Source organism: Penicillium diatomitis (assembly GCF_028827545.1).
Source record: "Penicillium diatomitis strain IBT 30728 chromosome Unknown utg000008l_segment0_segment0, whole genome shotgun sequence".
In the NCBI taxonomy this organism is placed as follows: domain Eukaryota; kingdom Fungi; phylum Ascomycota; class Eurotiomycetes; order Eurotiales; family Aspergillaceae; genus Penicillium; species Penicillium diatomitis.
This window is the reverse complement of record NW_026623180.1, coordinates 222,057-238,928: the sequence shown is the minus strand read 5'-3', so window position 1 is coordinate 238,928 and position 16,872 is coordinate 222,057. Positions and strand designations below refer to the sequence as shown.

General features: G+C 49.8%; 3 protein-coding genes across 3 annotated transcripts; 2 read left to right on the top strand and 1 right to left on the bottom strand.

Annotated features, from left to right (window-relative positions):
- Positions 1–659: 659 nt before the first annotated feature.
- On the bottom strand, positions 660–2,085 carry N7539_006159 (3-keto-steroid reductase; the record flags this gene model as incomplete). Its single annotated transcript, XM_056935761.1, has 2 exons — positions 660–1,947; positions 2,021–2,085. 2 exons carry the CDS (start codon positions 2,083–2,085, stop codon positions 660–662), a joined length of 1,353 nt encoding a protein of 450 aa, XP_056788685.1.
- A 1,217-nt stretch (positions 2,086–3,302) lies between these two features.
- N7539_006158 (sucrase/ferredoxin-like domain-containing protein) lies at positions 3,303–4,526 on the top strand (the record flags this gene model as incomplete). Its single annotated transcript, XM_056935760.1, has 2 exons — positions 3,303–3,695; positions 3,807–4,526. The coding sequence occupies 2 exons, from the start codon at positions 3,303–3,305 to the stop codon at positions 4,524–4,526; spliced, it is 1,113 nt and encodes a 370-aa protein (XP_056788684.1).
- A 10,760-nt stretch (positions 4,527–15,286) lies between these two features.
- Positions 15,287–16,598, top strand: N7539_006157 (putative C2H2 finger domain protein; the record flags this gene model as incomplete). The annotated part of the gene is made up of 4 exons (XM_056935759.1): positions 15,287–15,340; positions 15,465–15,656; positions 15,745–15,824; positions 15,905–16,598. 4 exons carry the CDS (start codon positions 15,287–15,289, stop codon positions 16,596–16,598), a joined length of 1,020 nt encoding a protein of 339 aa, XP_056788683.1.
- Between the last annotated feature and the right edge of the window lie 274 nt (positions 16,599–16,872).

Sequence of the window (16,872 nt, the reverse complement as noted above, 5' to 3'; positions counted from 1 at the left end):
ACCACCCTTCTTATTTTCTCTCCTTCTCGATCTCCCCCTGATTTCCAAATACCTTTCGTCTTTGTCTTGATGCATGGATCCGGAGTCGTTTTCTGCGTGATTTGCTCTGGCTGTTGTGGAAGCAGTCCTTGTCAACTATTACTTATTCTGTGTCATCCTGGTTGACAATTAAAACCCGTTGCCATGTCCAGGCTCGTGGGGCGATATCAGATATCGCCCCAGTTGTCCGTGCGTGACCATTTTGCTCCTTTCTCCGCCCTCCGGCCTTCGCGTCAGAGCCTATATCATTTCTTCGATTCCACGATGGCAGATGTCCCTTATTTATTTCTATTTTTTCCCCCTCCCCGGAACCCCTTCTCTCGATTGAGCTCATTTGATCTTGGTTCCCTTATCGGAAAGACATTCGGGCGCAGATTAAAAAAAATCTTATTTTCTATTTAATGATGATGGATGTGGACCACGTCTTGCCGGTGTAAATAGGTCACTGCGCAGTAAACTACATAGTACATACAGGCATTGGAAACGACTTTCAGTAAGTTAATGGTAGAGCAGATCAATCGACTCGGTTGATTGGAGATGATGATTGACGATTTCCGTCGGATTAAAAATACAAGATATGATGAAGCCTGATTAGGAAGCATGTTTACATTTCACTTGAGTCACAGACCTGTAGGCTTGTCAACGGACGAGCTCTGTCGTTGCTCAGCTTGATCCAGAATCCCCTCCCATTTGATACGCAACTGCTCCATCTGCTTCCAGCACGCACGACCCAATTCCTCAAAGTTCTCCTTCTCTTCCCGGGTCAAATCGACCGCACCGCGCTTTCGGCGACGCAGACGATCGCTCTCAACCACCGGCCGGCCCACGACACCACCGTATCCCCAACCCTCGACTTCGGTGCTGCTCACGCGTTCCGCACCAAGACGGTTGGTGGATGAGCCCCATTTGACCCGGCCCCCGCCTGATTGGCGATACGGGGATTCGGCCGCTTCAAGAGCTCCCTGTGAAGATAACGCCAGGAAGACCGGGGCCCAGGCTGCTACGTATGTGGATATTGCGTGCCATGGAGAGCCGAGGATACGCGCTATCCAACACGAGGCGACCATGGCCCAGACCAGCGGGAGAGGGAGAGGGATGATGGAGGTTGCGCATATTCCGGGGTGGCAGACATGCATCTCTGGTGTGACTTCTGTGGATGATTCGTCCGGTCCACGATCTTCCTTGGAGGGGGTTCCGAAGAACCCCTCGACAGACCAAGGAGCGGTACTTGGCAGGTCTGATGTCAAGGCCAGAATATCGGTCAAAGCCTTGGAGGATTCATAGGGTACCTTGGTCTGCAAGCCTTGAATGTCATTAATATCAAAGGCCTTGATCGTCGCCTCGATACTCGACACCCAAATAACGCGACCAGGCCCATTTGGCGATTTCGCCTTCTTCAAAAGCGGCGCCACATTGTGCGCCAGCATATAGTGACCAAAGACATTCGCGCAGAACACCGCCCCCAGAGCAGGCTCCTCCTCCCGTTGCGTCTGTCGACTAGTCAAGACCCCCACGGGCGCCAGCTTGTAAGACGGCCATGTCACCTGGTGCACGAGATCGGTACAGATTCCCCAGATGGCCTCGAACCAGTTGATCCCGGACCAGCCGCCGATGCCAGCATTCAGAATCACTGCATCGAGTTTGGGGTAATGTTGACACAGGCGGCGGGAGAGCGCGCGTGTCGAGGGGAGGTCGCCCAGGTCAACGCTTTCGGAGACGAAGTTGACGCGGGCGCGATCGGAGGGGGTCGATTTTGCGGAGGAGTGGAGGTGCTTTTCAAGGCGACGACGTGTGTCTTCGGCTTTGCGAGCACTGCGCGTGGTGAATATGATCGTCAATGTGTCATCGTAATGGTGGGATGAGAGGAACTCATCGGCGAGGCGACAGCATATCGAGAAGCCAAGACCGCTGCGGAGGCGGAAAGAATGGTTAGTTCAGATGCATGTTCGTCACTTGTCGAAGGAACTTTTCAGCTCCGTACCTATTTGCTCCTGTCACCAGAATGTACAAGTCTTGTGACTCCCTTGGAGATTTGCTTTCGTCCATGACTTTTGATAATCTCTCCCCCCCCCTTTTTTTGGAGCATGATGCGACTGGCCGGAGATTTAGTGTCTTGTGGTTCGGAGAAGTGGAGATCATGTGACGGTATGGTTCCTGAATGGCTGTTGATCATCGCCGATCTATCGGCTGTTGCACAATATGCAGTCAAACAATCTGATCTGGAGTCCATTGCGATTGGCTTGGATTGTTCATGATTTGAAAAAGATGTGGACGGAGCCCAGTTCAGGTGATGTTTAATCTATCCCTACTGTTTTTCGCTTCCCAGAGCAAGCTGGTGCCATACCAGAATTATCAATCTTGAATTGATGTGGAGTGTAAATGACTAGCCTAGCGTCGGGATGCTGTGCTTCGCCTGTTGTCCCAAGCAGCACGTGACTTATAGCAGACATGCTGTGGCTTGTGAAAGGGAAACTCATGCGAGGTGAAGGTTGAACACTACAAGTAGTGGGCCAACGTCTACTAAAAATAAGCAATAAATACAGTGGTAGATATTTGACCCTGTTCTTCGTGGGAAGCACTCATCTTAGCCCCAGATTCGGCATGTCCGGTCAGAGGCCCAGTGGAAGCTTTGCCTCGAGAAGAGGGACTAGGTGTCTATCGAATAATCAAGATTGTTCTACTGGCACTGAGGTGAAGCCTCGTCGGAGTTGATCTGGAAAATAATCGCATTCAATCTTCTTTCTCCGGCTGATGTAATGCATACGGGCCATCGCAAGTTCCATTCGCCGATCTATACGCGGAGATTTCAGTCACATCCACATATGAACGAGTCTTAAGCAAAAGTGAGAACCTCTGATATAAGGTACGAGGGCCTAAAAGCTCTCAATCCTGCCACATCTGAATTCATCACTCAGCTGTCAGCTGTCAGCACTCATCCCCTGATGTACTGCTTTACTCTCGATCTAAACTCGACCAGATGCCGGTCCACTTCCCGAGGGCGGGAACAATTCCGAGTCTGACATTCCCAGATTTTTCTTGGCACGACTCCCGCAGGATCCATGATTGATAAGATCAGTTGCACACGCGTTCGGCTCCACGTAAGACATCTGGATTGTGAGGAATTCGTATCACCCTGAGATTTCGTCACGATTGATCTTGGTCTTTCATTCTCCTTGTTTTTGCTCTCCCCCCTCTCAGGGTATATCCATTCACCATAGATCCATACATCACTCCTTTGATTGTCTTCGATCTTGACGTCAATCATGGAGCTCTTCCGCCGAGGTGCCTCTTCGCTTTTTGGCTCATCCAACGTCTCTCTGGCCTCGTCGAGGACCGACGCGGAAACTGATGTGATCGGAGATAATGCGCTATCCCAAAAGGGATTCAAATCGATCTCGGAAGCTGACAAGCTATTCGACAAACCTGATCCCGCTGTCGATGGCGAAGATTGTTTACACGATTGCGCAAGCTGTACCGTCAAATACCCCGCCAAATTCGACGTCGACCAAAAAGATGAGCTGTACGGACACGTCAAGGGATGGGCAACTCATTTGCTGGTTGCTACGGGCAAATCAGATTGGGTGCGCGACGTGGCCGATGAGTCTGGCAGCGTCATGGAGGCTATCGAGAAGGGCGGGCTACAACCAAGCAATGGGGTAAGACACTTTCGAATTTTCGTAGACTGGTTGCCGTCGTTCAGTAGTGGCCTGAATTAGTCTCTCAAGAAGTCTCACGCTGACCGAACTCTTCTCGATTCTTGCTTGTAGAATTTGAAAATCTCAGCATCAAATATGCCCGTCCCCGACGAATATCACATGCACGAAAAAGGCACACAGCCCACGAATGTTCTCCTGCTGCCGAGTTTCACTGTCGTCGAGCAAGTTACCCCACAGCTGGTCCCGGACTTGATCGAGCACTTTGTCAACAAGTCCCCGACGACAACAACGCCGCTCGGCGCCGTGCCCACCACATCCAGCGAAGCAAATCACCAGGAAGAGAGACCATCATCTTCTTCTCCATCTCCAGCGAACACGTCCATCTCAACTCCCCTTCGATCCCATCCGTGCCCACATGCGGCCGTCATTCTACTCTGCTCTCAACGAACCCGCGATGCCCGCTGTGGACAATCCGCACCTCTTTTGCGAAAAGAATTTGAGCGTCATCTTCGTCCCCTAGGCTTATACCGAGATATGGACGATACACGGCCTGGCGGTGTGGCTGTCTATTTCATCAGTCACGTCGGCGGTCACAAGTACTCGGCCAACGTGATTGTCTATCGACGTCGCGATTTCGAGTGGTACAAGCGGGACGACGCAGAGAGCGCTCGGGACCAGGAGGGAGCGACACAGGGCATCTGGCTTGCGCGGGTGCGGCCAGAAGAGTGCGAGAATATCATCAAGTATACAGTACTTCAAGGCAAAGTGCTCAAACCGGGGAAGCAACTGCGAGGGGGATTTGATCGTGAGCGAGGATTGACGAGTTGGTAAGACGAGAGATGAGAGCCTGCGCTCCGAGAGACTGAAACCTGCCAGATATTGTGGCTTCTTCTTAGAATGCATAACCTTTAGACGTCGACCTCTTTACTTTGTCAAGATGATCCAGCTGCGTGTCTGTCTGCTGGTCATCATACCTTCTTAATGACCATTTGAATCATCACTAAGAGTCGTTCTCATTTCGAAGACATTGCGATTGAGGATCGTGACACCAATCCAGGGTTTTTTTGACATATCGCAACCTTACTCGTCAGATTTTTCGAAACATATGTGTTTCGCTGATCCAGGATTATATGACCCCAAACCAGACGACTATTTCGGAAGCGCTTCTACCTCATAGGTTCTTGCTCGTTGCAAGCGATGGTGTCAAACTTGGCTCTTGTTAGGTTGAACAAGGGACCTAAAACATGCTCCTTCTCCGTAGATGCATTTTTTGAGCTCTATTGCCAGCACGTCGTCAGGCCTTATATGAACTCGTCTTCCAAACCTACGTCTAGATGGGAGTCGAGAATGTAAGCATAATATACGGCGGTATAGGTTGGATAGCCAGCCGTGTACGTAGCCGTGATTCGTGATCAGGTAGGTTGGGTCTCGGTGGGGCTTTGATTCTTGCAAAAAGTACCAGGCAAATAAGGTGATGCCTGAGATGTAGGAGACTTTGAGCATAACATGACAACAAGTAAGGTATACCTGCTATGAGTGAGTTAAGAAATCTTCACAGAGTCCAACACGGATCATCCATGCACTACCATACTTGATGCGTCTCGACCGAAGTCAAGAAAGTTAAGAATGATGGACACATCCGCGAGGTAGATAAATTTCCAAAGCATCAATCAGACGAGCCCTGATCTGTTCGATTCTTATCGTCGATTCCAATTACTTTGGATTAGAATCTGTCATCTACGATGAGACTGTGACCTTCGGTTGGCTGTCCTCAAGTCATCGGCCAACATCCAGATGAAAGGTATATTTGAAGTACCATTGTCTTTGGAAGAACGTCTTCGTCTTGGTGGATTTCATTTTATTCATTAGGGAGGACGTTGCCCTGGCTCTTTTTACACTTGATGCAACTATTAGCCTGAAGGTCTTACTTGTCTGTGAATAAAGTCAGTCGTGTATCAAGAACATCACTGTTTCTTGTTGATAAAGGAGAGGTGACAACGGAAGTAACTCACGGAGATAATGAGATTACTGTGGGTGGCACCGGAGGTTCTGCCTGGTCTATAGATGGTGGCAGAATCAAATGATACACATTAAACACTTGTCGTTATTGACATCAGCAGTACGCCACTGCGTCGGAACCGCTTTGAAAGTTCTCAAAGTTGCTGCTCAAGCTTGAAGAATCTTGTAGTGACCGCAGATTCCAGAGTGAGAACGGGGATGACCGACTATGTCGAGAGCATCAAAGTCTGGTTGCTCTTTACATCGACACATGGTACCTTGACGTAAGGCCGTGATCTTTCACGCGAGGACTAAGCCAGCCTTGACTTCCCTGCTCGAGAGGCAAGCTCGACACTTTTTCTTGGGGCTGATTCAGTTGCAAAATGGATCGCGTGGGAGCTTCAAGCATCTGGACTCACGCAATCAGGATGTCCAGGCCCCATACTTTCCAGAGTAAAGCGGGGGATACGACGCTCGAGAGGTAAGAACTTTGAGACAGGTCAACAGGTTGGATGAGAAAAAAGAACCACCAAAACTCTCCAAAGCAAGTATTGACTTCTGAACCAGGAACAACAGACCGGAGCTTGAGTCAGTGACATCATACACCAGATGAGCTGCTATCTCGCGTGTCGTCCTCGCGTTGATGTCAGAGACGGTCAGGTCACAGGAGTATGACGCACCGGCCGTGATATGTACTGTGGCTCGACTCGGCCATTCACGAACGAGGAGACGTTCTTGGCCAATCTTGCTCGTTACCATGTTAGAAGTTCCGACTTTGACGTCTTCTGTCAGCTGTCATGCCGAGTCTTGCTGCGACGTACCTTTTGAAGCCACATGGCCAGGAAGACGATTGCATCACCCGTCCATCTCGGCTGTGGAAATGCGGGGTAAGGAGCCGACCCGATTTCCGCCAGGCTTAGTGTTGGCTTTGGAGTGTTTCTGCTTGATGCAGGGATGGATTTACACACTAACTAATGCACTTCGCCATTAGGACTTAACACTACTACACCAAACCAGACCTGGTTCTCGTTGGACTTCAATGCACGGCCCTGATTCTCAGGCCCGTAGCATGGCTTCTCGGCCAGGCCAAAGATCGGCGTTGGCTGGACTCGCCAGACAAGTGTCGAGCCGACTCGACTCGTGACAACCTGGCCTAGGCCTCTTGTGATGCACTCGGGACACTCTCTGCACTTGATAGTTACTGCTATCTCCAGCCTGAATGCATGTGATGGGCATGAGATCGATCGAGATGCATTTGTGATTGGTTTGAGATAGTAGGTCCCCGAAATGATAATATTGCAGAGGTAAGCTGTGAGCATGAAGATGAACACGCTTGGCGACCGTTCATGGCGGGCATCGCTGGAGGGAAACCCTTCCTTCGTCAGGCACTAAGGCGATTTCAAAAGGGAGCGCGAGTGTGTCATGACTAACCCAGTTCAGTGCTTGATGGTTGCTTATTCTCATCCTTGTTGAGGAAAACTTGGGTGTAGAGGGACCTTCAAATAACTGGGTCCAACTTGCCGAGCAAGACGCGCATACTTGTACTTGTACTTGCAGACGTCTGAAATGTGTGAAATGATGTGGTCTTTCACAAAAGGTCCGCTTGGGTCTTGATTGATTGATGATTTGGTTAACGGGAGTCCTATACCTCCAAATCAGAATATCACGAGGTCTTGAACATATCTACGCACGAAATGCCAGGCCTGATATCCATTACTAAGTGTAATAGGTACAGTACCACGAGCACCGGGCTAAGGCTTCACTACTATACCAGTATAACTATACTGTGGGCTTCGCTCTGTCCGTACTCCTTAGCTTCCTCTCCCCCCGAGATAATCGGTACATTGTCAAAAAGATGTCCCACGCCAGTAGATGATACATACTACATTCCACCTACTAGTACCTTTGGAAAAGTCGCGACTTCCATCACTTTGTGTCCATGACGGGCAACTTCCGCCGACGTGCCATGTCTTATCAACCGGGGATCCACCTTTCAACCAAAGTCGCATTCCCCTCCTCTGCAGGTGGAAGTGTACCCCGTAATCGTAGAAACCTGAGCTCCCCGGTGAGGTGGCAGTGGGAAGAAGTCACGATCAACTTGAATTGGGTGAACTGCCGAATCGCCGATACTCTTCCAACCCGACTCGGGACTTGACTCCACATAAACTCCACTTGACGCGCCACGATATTCGTCGCTATCACTGCGTTTGAATGTCCGGTAGAGGTTCGGAGGTACTACTATTGCATGGAAAGAGGAGAAATGTGACAGACTCTTCGACTTTCTCGTGAGACGGGGCGCGTCGGAAAGTTTGGGATTCAACTGGAGGGTCTCGTCCGTTGTGACTGGCATGATCCATCCATGTTCTCCAAATTGGTGCTGGACAAGATGACTTAGCCCCGACTGTACAGAGGTTCTCTTGGTACAGTAATTTTTGCAGAATTGATACATTGTATATGACTTTGGACTTCGGAGAGTGAACGTGTATGTACTCGGTAAGTTTGACTGATGCTCCACCTGCCTTAACCGCCTAATGATTGCACTAACACAGATTGGAACTTCCTTCCGAATATCACATTCTGAAGGGCTGATTGAGGATATGTCTGTTCATGTAAGTTGTCCAGTTACTATGACAGATTGACAGTAGCCAATCCGAGCACCCGTTTTCTGAGGGACCAGAAGAACAACCTGCTCTTTCCAGTCCAGCAAGGTAGAACGTATAATCGCTAGACCGGGCAGAGGGCGAATTTGTAGGAAGGTCTACACCGATTTAAGGTTAATAGAATGCGAGAATAACATGCTGCTCTCGTGCGTGGTCTTTGCTTTTGCATCAATTCCATAGGAAGCACTATTGTCTTCGTTGACGCTAGTACCCGCGAGATGCGTTCTGTATGCTACTAGCCTCCAACCCGAATACTCTCTAGTGATATCCATGGATATTCAGTCCCATCGGTTCCCGGAGATCAACACCGCGGGTCATTTCGACCTACAACGGCAATCTGGAGAATCTACCCACAATATCTCCGCTCGCTAGATGGTACCACTTTTGATCCTCACCGTTGGAAAACCGGCTTCAATTGCCGTCTCACATGCTTGCAAGTCTGCCGACTATATCACGCCATTTGATTCCGAAAGAGTATGGGGAAGGCAAGCCGACGGAACCCTAAATCTCAAGCGAGACCCAAGAAATCAGGATGAGCCTCCATGTTGTGAGAATTATTTGAAAACTTAAGAACGCCGATCATCAAGGGTAGATCACGTCTCTCCTGTGCTCGAACAATCTTCCCCCACAATCCCTCTGAGGCGGCAAACCCTTTTGCTCGAGTTAACTTGAAGAATGGCGTGATGAAGGTTCCCGCCGATGGGAACCCCCGAACAAGGTTCGATTATGATAGTTCGTTCATGGATCCCTGTTTACACGGGTGTCGCGAGTGGGTCTCTCTGTTGGAGCATCCGCCAGCAGGTTGTCCCAGCTTTCTTGATCCCGACAAGTGATTCTCAGTCTGCAAATGGACCGTTGACTCAACAGGCGGACTGAGAAAAAGGAAACAAATCTCATTGAGTAGACCTTTTTCGTGGAGCAAAGTGAAGATCGCTGCAAAAATCCTGCCACCTGGGAAATATGACCAACGAATCAATGACGGTCAAGTTCAGCCATCCCTTGACGATAAACAGTCCCCGTCAATAGTCACTCGAAAAAGCAAAAGTGACCTCGAAAGCAACATGTCGATAGAGTGGATAGCACTTTCTTTCGACCTTCCACTTTCATCCTTGCCACAACTCCCATTCCCATGAGGGGTCGCCCCAGGGACAAGGTCCAGTGCAGACATGGCTCTCTGGTCGACTCTGATAGAGTTTGCATGTGGCGGCAAATAAGGGGAGGAAGGGGTAGAAGGCAGACAGGATGAGAAGCAGCGGTCACCTTGTCCCCACAATCCAAATTTACTTTGTGACAATCTCCGCGCGTTTGACGAAAGGGTACCAAGAAATGCTGATGTTGAAGGGAGACATCATTGTCAACCCCAAGAGATGCCACCCAGTCGCCACATTGCTCGCATCTCATGTTGAGTAAGTGTGAAGCAGCGAGGCAGACGGTGAGCTTGAACCAGGAGTGATGGGGTGTGTAGGGACGTGCTGAGTTGTTCGGTCATCTCATGGTCTGCAAGAAATCGAACGATCGCTGCAGCGATGACCGGGTCCGCGGCAAAGGCACTCGTAACTGTTTACCTAATTCGGCAAGCACCGTCCACTACCTGTACAGTTAAGGTCTTGGTGAATGCGATGGTCTATTCCAAGCCTGTCAGACAGTTGGTCGTTGTATCCGTTGGCTCTTCATCTCAACGAATGGTAAATTTCAGGGAAAGAAAACGCACAAACTTTGTCTGCTTCTCGGCTCTTCCTAGTGGATCAGGGTTTTCTCTTCATTTGCGGCTCATCGAGTCAAACAGCAAGACCCCCGTCAGTCTCCGCTGCCCACAAGAAAGAACCAGCTTGGCCTGCTCATCGAGAATTGGGTTCGAGTGGAGGCTAGACTTCCATCTTACCATCTCCTTAATCGTCGAGTGGACAAGCTCCGTCTTGAATTGAAATGACAGGGGAAGATCTGGCGCTTCGAAGCTACGTTCAGGCCAGAGCGCGGTCGAACGAATCGAGAAAGGCACAAGGTAGATCACAGGGAATCCACGTTGGCAAATGATACCAAATGGAAAGTTGCATCGGCGTTGAGAGTGGCAGGAAAAGAAAGGAGTCATGACCTCAACAGTACTGTATATCTAAAATGTGCCAGAAGCGTGAACATGGAAAGATACCCCGCGTAGAAAGAGTCGCATCCCTTGCAGGATAGCAAATCTACCCTCGTCCACCGTCTGAACTTTTTACATTGCGATCTACAGCACTGTCAAACTCCACGCTTGATGTCTCCACCAAATATGAGGTCTTTTCAATCATAACTGAAATCTTCGACTTGCCAAAGTTCAACGCCACAGATTGAGCGCCTTTCATCGCTTCCACACTTGAGGAACAACGAATGGATAGATCGGATGCAAACATCCTATCAATAACACGATAGGCAAATTCGGGTATTCAGTGTTGCCCTCAGCTGAAAATAGACGAACTGTACCTGCTCCATCTCTCAAACAAAAACAAGCAGGATGGCAAATTGGGTTTGGAGCAACGGTATACGATTTTTCTCTTTCTATCCTGTTGTTCTTTTTTTTTCTCTCTCTTCCTGTGAGAGTCGTCGTTGGTGGACATGTCGATGCCAGGCCCTAAACCGGTGAAACTCTACCCAGGCGCCTGAAACCTTCTTCACCTACCTAACCCTCCAATCCGTCTCACTCTCTCTTCAAGGTGAATGATTTAGCTTCGTAGCAGATCATGTCAACTCGATCGAAGTGGGAGCTCGGAGTAGTTCGGCCGCGCGATAGGAATTCATACCCCGCTGACAGGAGGATATGGAACTCAACGCGGAAATTTGTTTTCTTTCCACCTACTGGGGGGGGAGGGTTGAGGCTCCCAGTACATGTCCACCATCCATGTCAAGGACGCACCGTCCTATGATATCATGTGAAACCCGACTTACGAACACGCCCAGGACGCGCTAACGAGGACAGTTGCATGATAGGAAGCCATGCGCCGCAGAGAATGGACAATGAGAGAGCGTTTACGAGTGAGTCAATTGAAATTGATCTGCGGGTACTCGGTCAGGGATGCGCTCACTTGCTCTCCATTTATTCGTGCGCCCTTGACCTACTGCATGAGAATTGACTGTCATGGTGCGTGTGTTTCGCTGGTTGAAGTATAAGCGAGGACAGGCTTTGCGCATCTTTTGACCTTTCTCCCAGATCGCTTTTCATCGGTTAGCGCGTAGGCAGGTTCTCTTTCCCCGGATTCTCAAACTCGACGGGAAGATCGTCAGCAACGCTCAGCCACCAGCATCAAATTTGATGTGCTTGCAATAGGGTCGGCGTCCTTCCCAGCCAAATCTGCACATCTATTCCAACCGATATTGGGTTGAGAGATTCATCTGTATGCGTCGAGCTCTTCTGCCAAGAGCATTGATCATCGATCCTCATCATTTGGCCATATGACAATTGTCCTAGTTTGCCCAAACGTTCAAAGCACAATCCTGTGAAGAAAAGGGCCTGGCTGCGTACCTGGGCAGCGGGATGGTCGATAGGAACGTGTCCCTCCTTTGAAGACTACACTCTTTGGCTCTGAAACCCACCCAGCAAAGGATCGTCGGTACATTGTCTGGTCATACTCTGACCGTGATTGATGCTCAACAAAAAGAAAGAAGACCTTTGACTAGTTGGTCTCACCAAGTCAGGCAGCTCATCCCACCTGTAGTCCAGTGGTGGGCTCCCAAAGCCCTGTCGACCTCGTATCAGTTGCGCCCCATATCCCTGTCGATCGTGGGTCGAGACTTGTTGAGTCTGTCATCCGAAGTAGCTCAGTCGCCAGTTGAGAGAAGGTCAGGATGCGGGAGGTTAATGGCCAGCTCCATCCTCATTTCCACGGCTAGAGAACGGCAGGTCCGTACCGTCCAAAGGGACCAGGTTCATCAGGTCTGGCCATGGATCATGAAAGGGAATGTGGAGTTCGACCTCTTGACCGGGGGGATTTACACATCTGTGATGATTGGAACGTACCCACGACGTAACAGCAGCGCCGGTCGTCGTCGAATGGCGACCGTACACCTACAGCATGGCCTGTTGTATCGTAGGTCCGTACAGAAATAGTCCTCTACCCATGCTTTTTTTTTCGTGTTTTTTTTTTCCTTTTTTTTTCTTTCTCTCGACAATACTGCTATATTTCTTGAGAATTATCAATATCGACCCTTGTCGGGTTCGCGATATACCCGATTCCGAATTGTCCAGTCGTACCATACCGCGCTGGCTCGACTTGCATCATGCTCTCCAACTTATGGGAGGACCGAAGCATGCAGTCCTATTGTTGTCTGCTGGAACGGCGCAGACTTGTGATTTGGTCACTTCGCCAGCGAGGAAAAGCAGCATCACTGTTTGCAGCACTGCTATTCACTCTCGCTTCTTCCTCACATTGTTCAGCGAATTTTACTCGTATCGGTCTGGCAAGAGACAGGACACTTGCTCCGATCAATGGCAGAGCAGTTGCTGGATAGTAGTAGTACTTCATTTTGCACTGAGTCGTTAGCCTTCCACCCCTTTTCATCTGCGTAAAGTCAGTCCAATCAAGTGATTGCTTGGTGTGGAAAACTTTTCCCACTGACAGGCCACTAAGTTGGCGATATCCGCAAGCCCCGTCGTCGGGGGGATCCACCAGAAGGGGCAATGATCAATCTGGAGTTCTGTACAGTTGGTAAGCTTGTAACATAACGGCGGTACTGCTGGGAAATCTGTGACAAACGACATACAGTACAGCACTCGACATGATCACATTCGTGAGTCGTGAGACTCGTGACTCGTGACTGCATGCATACGGAGAAGTATGTAATTACATCAAAGTCACGGTCCAGGAACCGCGTCAAGGGCGACGGGACGAAACCAGTGTCGCCCTCGTACTCGTACCTGACCACATTCCCACAGAGCCTTTGAAGTAGAGATGCTGCTAGTAGTAGAAGCATCACAGTGGAATGTGAGCACTAGAGAGTAGGGATTCAGGTCATCGAGGACATGTTCAAGAGGTCTAAACTTATGCCTTCGGACCGGGCCCCTGCCCTCATTCAAATAGGTTTATCTCCCTTTCGCTGGGGCAAAATCTCACGGCGTGTTCATGATGTAGTTTGTATCTATGTAGTTATACCTTATTGTATACACCTTGGTGGACGGATGACCATTCGATCGCCTCCCCTGCGCTGCCCGATCAGTACATACATACTCACCACTGTGAGATTATTGAGTTTGACCCTTCTGAGTACAACGAGTCCAACGCCTCTCAGTCCATCAACCTGAGTACCTCGGAGTCACCGCCTCTCCGATTTGGAGAAGAGCCCTTTTATCTCATGGCGGTAGAGACAAATCAAGGAATTTCTTATTTTGCATCTGAACCTCCGTCACAGGTTGCCTGATGGCCGCACATTCTCCCGATCGTCATGCATCAATCACAGCCCAAGATTTTGCCAGTGGTTCCTCAACTTGAGTACCTCGGACTGGCCGTTTCGCGCTGGCTCAAATTGGCTTTCTTTATTTGCTGACCATTCATCACACTCCTATTCGAGCCGATGCGACCGCACATCGGGCATTCGTGCTAGTGTGCGTTGATAATGCCGTCTCGGACATGGACAGGTGTTGTATGGTAATTTTGATACAGCGTTGGTCAAATGAGTATAGTACATATGTATTACCATACTGGGGTTTGAGCTGTTTACAATACATACCATGATTCATGCAATGGCCCCATCAGCCCAAACCATATCCCCGAATGATTTCAATCCTGAGCAGAGAGACTCTTCCCTTCTTTGGGCCCATCATCCATGTTGACTCCCTCATGGTACTGTACAAATTTGGCTTTTACGGTAAAATCAAGGATATTGCCGTTCTCGTCTAGAAATCTTTTATTTTTCACGGATTTTGCCAGAAACCTCCAAACTCCCTTACAATTCTTATTCACATTAACACCATCGACTTCGGCCCTGTCCTCATCGACGGTCCTGTCGGGGATTTTCGAAGATTTTTATTTTTCCTTTCCTTTAGTAGCTTTCTCTCCCCCGCCCCCTTCACTTTCCTCAATCATCTATCAAGAGGAAGGGAAACCCTAAAAAGGCCAAAAAAAAAATCAGAAAACTGGAAAATTCATCCCAAAATGGAGCAGAAATAAGAAATTCATAAATTCCAAAATGGCAACAAATCATTCGAATTCATCATTTGAATCTTAAAGGAGCCCCTCTTCTCACACGCTGCTTTTTTGTCATTTGGTACGGTTCCAATCCGCGCCGTTATTTCTCTTGTGAGGGTCTCCTCTTGCTTTGGAAAAAGAGGAGTGTCCTCCAGTGTGGACACTCATTCATAACCAACCTAAAGGAGCTCCGGCCCGTTCTCGCACATCTCGAAAGCTGTGTTGCTCTTCCTTCCATAAAGTAGAGTTGACCTGCTGGATCTTATTTCATCCTCCCTCTCCTACACCCTCTCCACTTCATCATCTCTCTACATTGGTGTTCTGCGACAGTCGTTGCCGTTGTTGTCGATTCAGCCTCCGCTCCTGATCGTTGTACTGATCTACGGATCGGGTCGCGAACTGTGTCGCTAGTGAGATGAGAGATTGTCTTTGACCCGACGATTACTATCTTTGGCCCATATCCGCATCGCAATACCCCCGGTGCTTCCTCTTCATTCGGACTGACTAGGACCATCCCGGATCCCTACATTGAATCAACCAGTTTGAGTCGGATTTTGCACTTTGCGTGCTTAGACAATCCTTTTCTGTTTCTTTGGCTCCTCGTCGCCTTCTCATCTTTTGTCAAACATTTTGGAATCGCCTTATTTGATCATCCTCCAGCGCTTGATTTCACGATCCATCGCTTCTTCGCCTTGACCTCGCCGCGCGACTCGGTCTTACTCTCTGTGGGGGAGGGGAGCAGACATCAGGGAGTTTGCTTTCGGACACTGAGATCGTCGCGATGGCTCCAGGAAACGGTCGTGATTTTAACTGCTCATGGCCGCACTGTGGCAAGGTATGTAGCTCTCAAATCTCGGCAGGATGTCTCTTCAACGGTGGCTCGATCTGTGAAGCCTTGACCACACGATTTCCTCGGTTATCGACTTGGCGCGGTACTGACCATCACTTCACCACTTTAGTCGTTCAACCGCAAGTCAGACCTTTGTCGTCACTACCGAATCCATACCAATGAACGGCCTTACCATTGCACCGTCAAGGACTGTAACAAGAGCTTCATCCAACGCAGCGCTTTGACCGTTCACTCCCGGACCCACACCGGGGAGAAGCCTCATGTGTGCGACCACGAAGGCTGTCAAAAGGCCTTTTCGGATGTAAGAGCTTCGCTGGAAACTCTCGGGCATCGGCGTCCCCTTTTGCGATGAATTGGACAGTTACTGACCATAAGATTTCCTGCTGCAGTCTTCAAGTCTTGCTCGCCATCGTCGAATTCACACCGGGAAGCGGCCTTATATATGCCAGGAACCCACATGCGAGCGAAGGTAATGATCCGATCAACCGAGTCAAGCGCATTGCTCCCTTTATGTTTTCGCCCAGCTACTGACCAAGTTCGTGGGTATAGTTTCTGCCGCAAGACCACATTGACCAAGCATCAACACCGATCACACCCACCTGGATCCTTGACTCGACCATCCTCGGAAGATGCGGGATCGGAGCATTCCTATCATCACCATCACCACCATCCCACACCGGTGACAGTCTCGATGCCCGGTGGAAACGAACCGTACATGCTTCCGCAGCAACCGTATTACTCGCATTCTGCCACCCCTAACCATGAGTTCTACTCACCCTCGAGTGTGGCCATGAACAGTGTGCCTGTGCATGAAAACTCCGCTCCGATGGGAGCGCCCACTGTTCCTGTGACATCGGCGATGGCCATATCACATGCCTCACCACACGCGCCGCAACACCACTCTCTCCCACCACCACCACCACCACCGCAACCGCAGCCCCAGCCTCAGTCGCAGTCGCAGCCGCAGCACCCACATCAGCCGCATCACCACCATCAACAGCCGCAGCATCCTCACCCGCAACACCAGCAACAATACATGCAAGTCATGCAGCCTCGCTATGATACCATTCCACGTGCCAACTTTATGTCCCCGGAGTACCACCAGGCGCCATTTGCAGGCCACCAGATCCAGGAGGGACAGCCTCTGATGGTGGGATACCATCAAAATTTTCAGTATAAACCCCCCACCCGGATCCTGAATCAACCGGAGGGGACTGACTGGGGTTTCTTGGGTGTAGGCTGAAAGGGGATCGCGTCTGACTTTGCGCCATGGTTCAAGTACTTCGCTGACTGGCCTGACATTATGCCCGTGACGACTATTGCTGCAGCTGCTTTTCCTTTCGTCCTCGTCCTCTTTCTCGACATGACCTCTTCTTCTCTCTTATCACTCATGCTCTTCTTTTGCTTCGTTCCTTTGTGGACGCCTCGATTCCCCCCAATTGTTACTTGTTGAGAGGTCTCAGTCTGGTACCCCTTGAATTTGTACTGATTATATAGTGTTTGACCGTGTTCGGTGA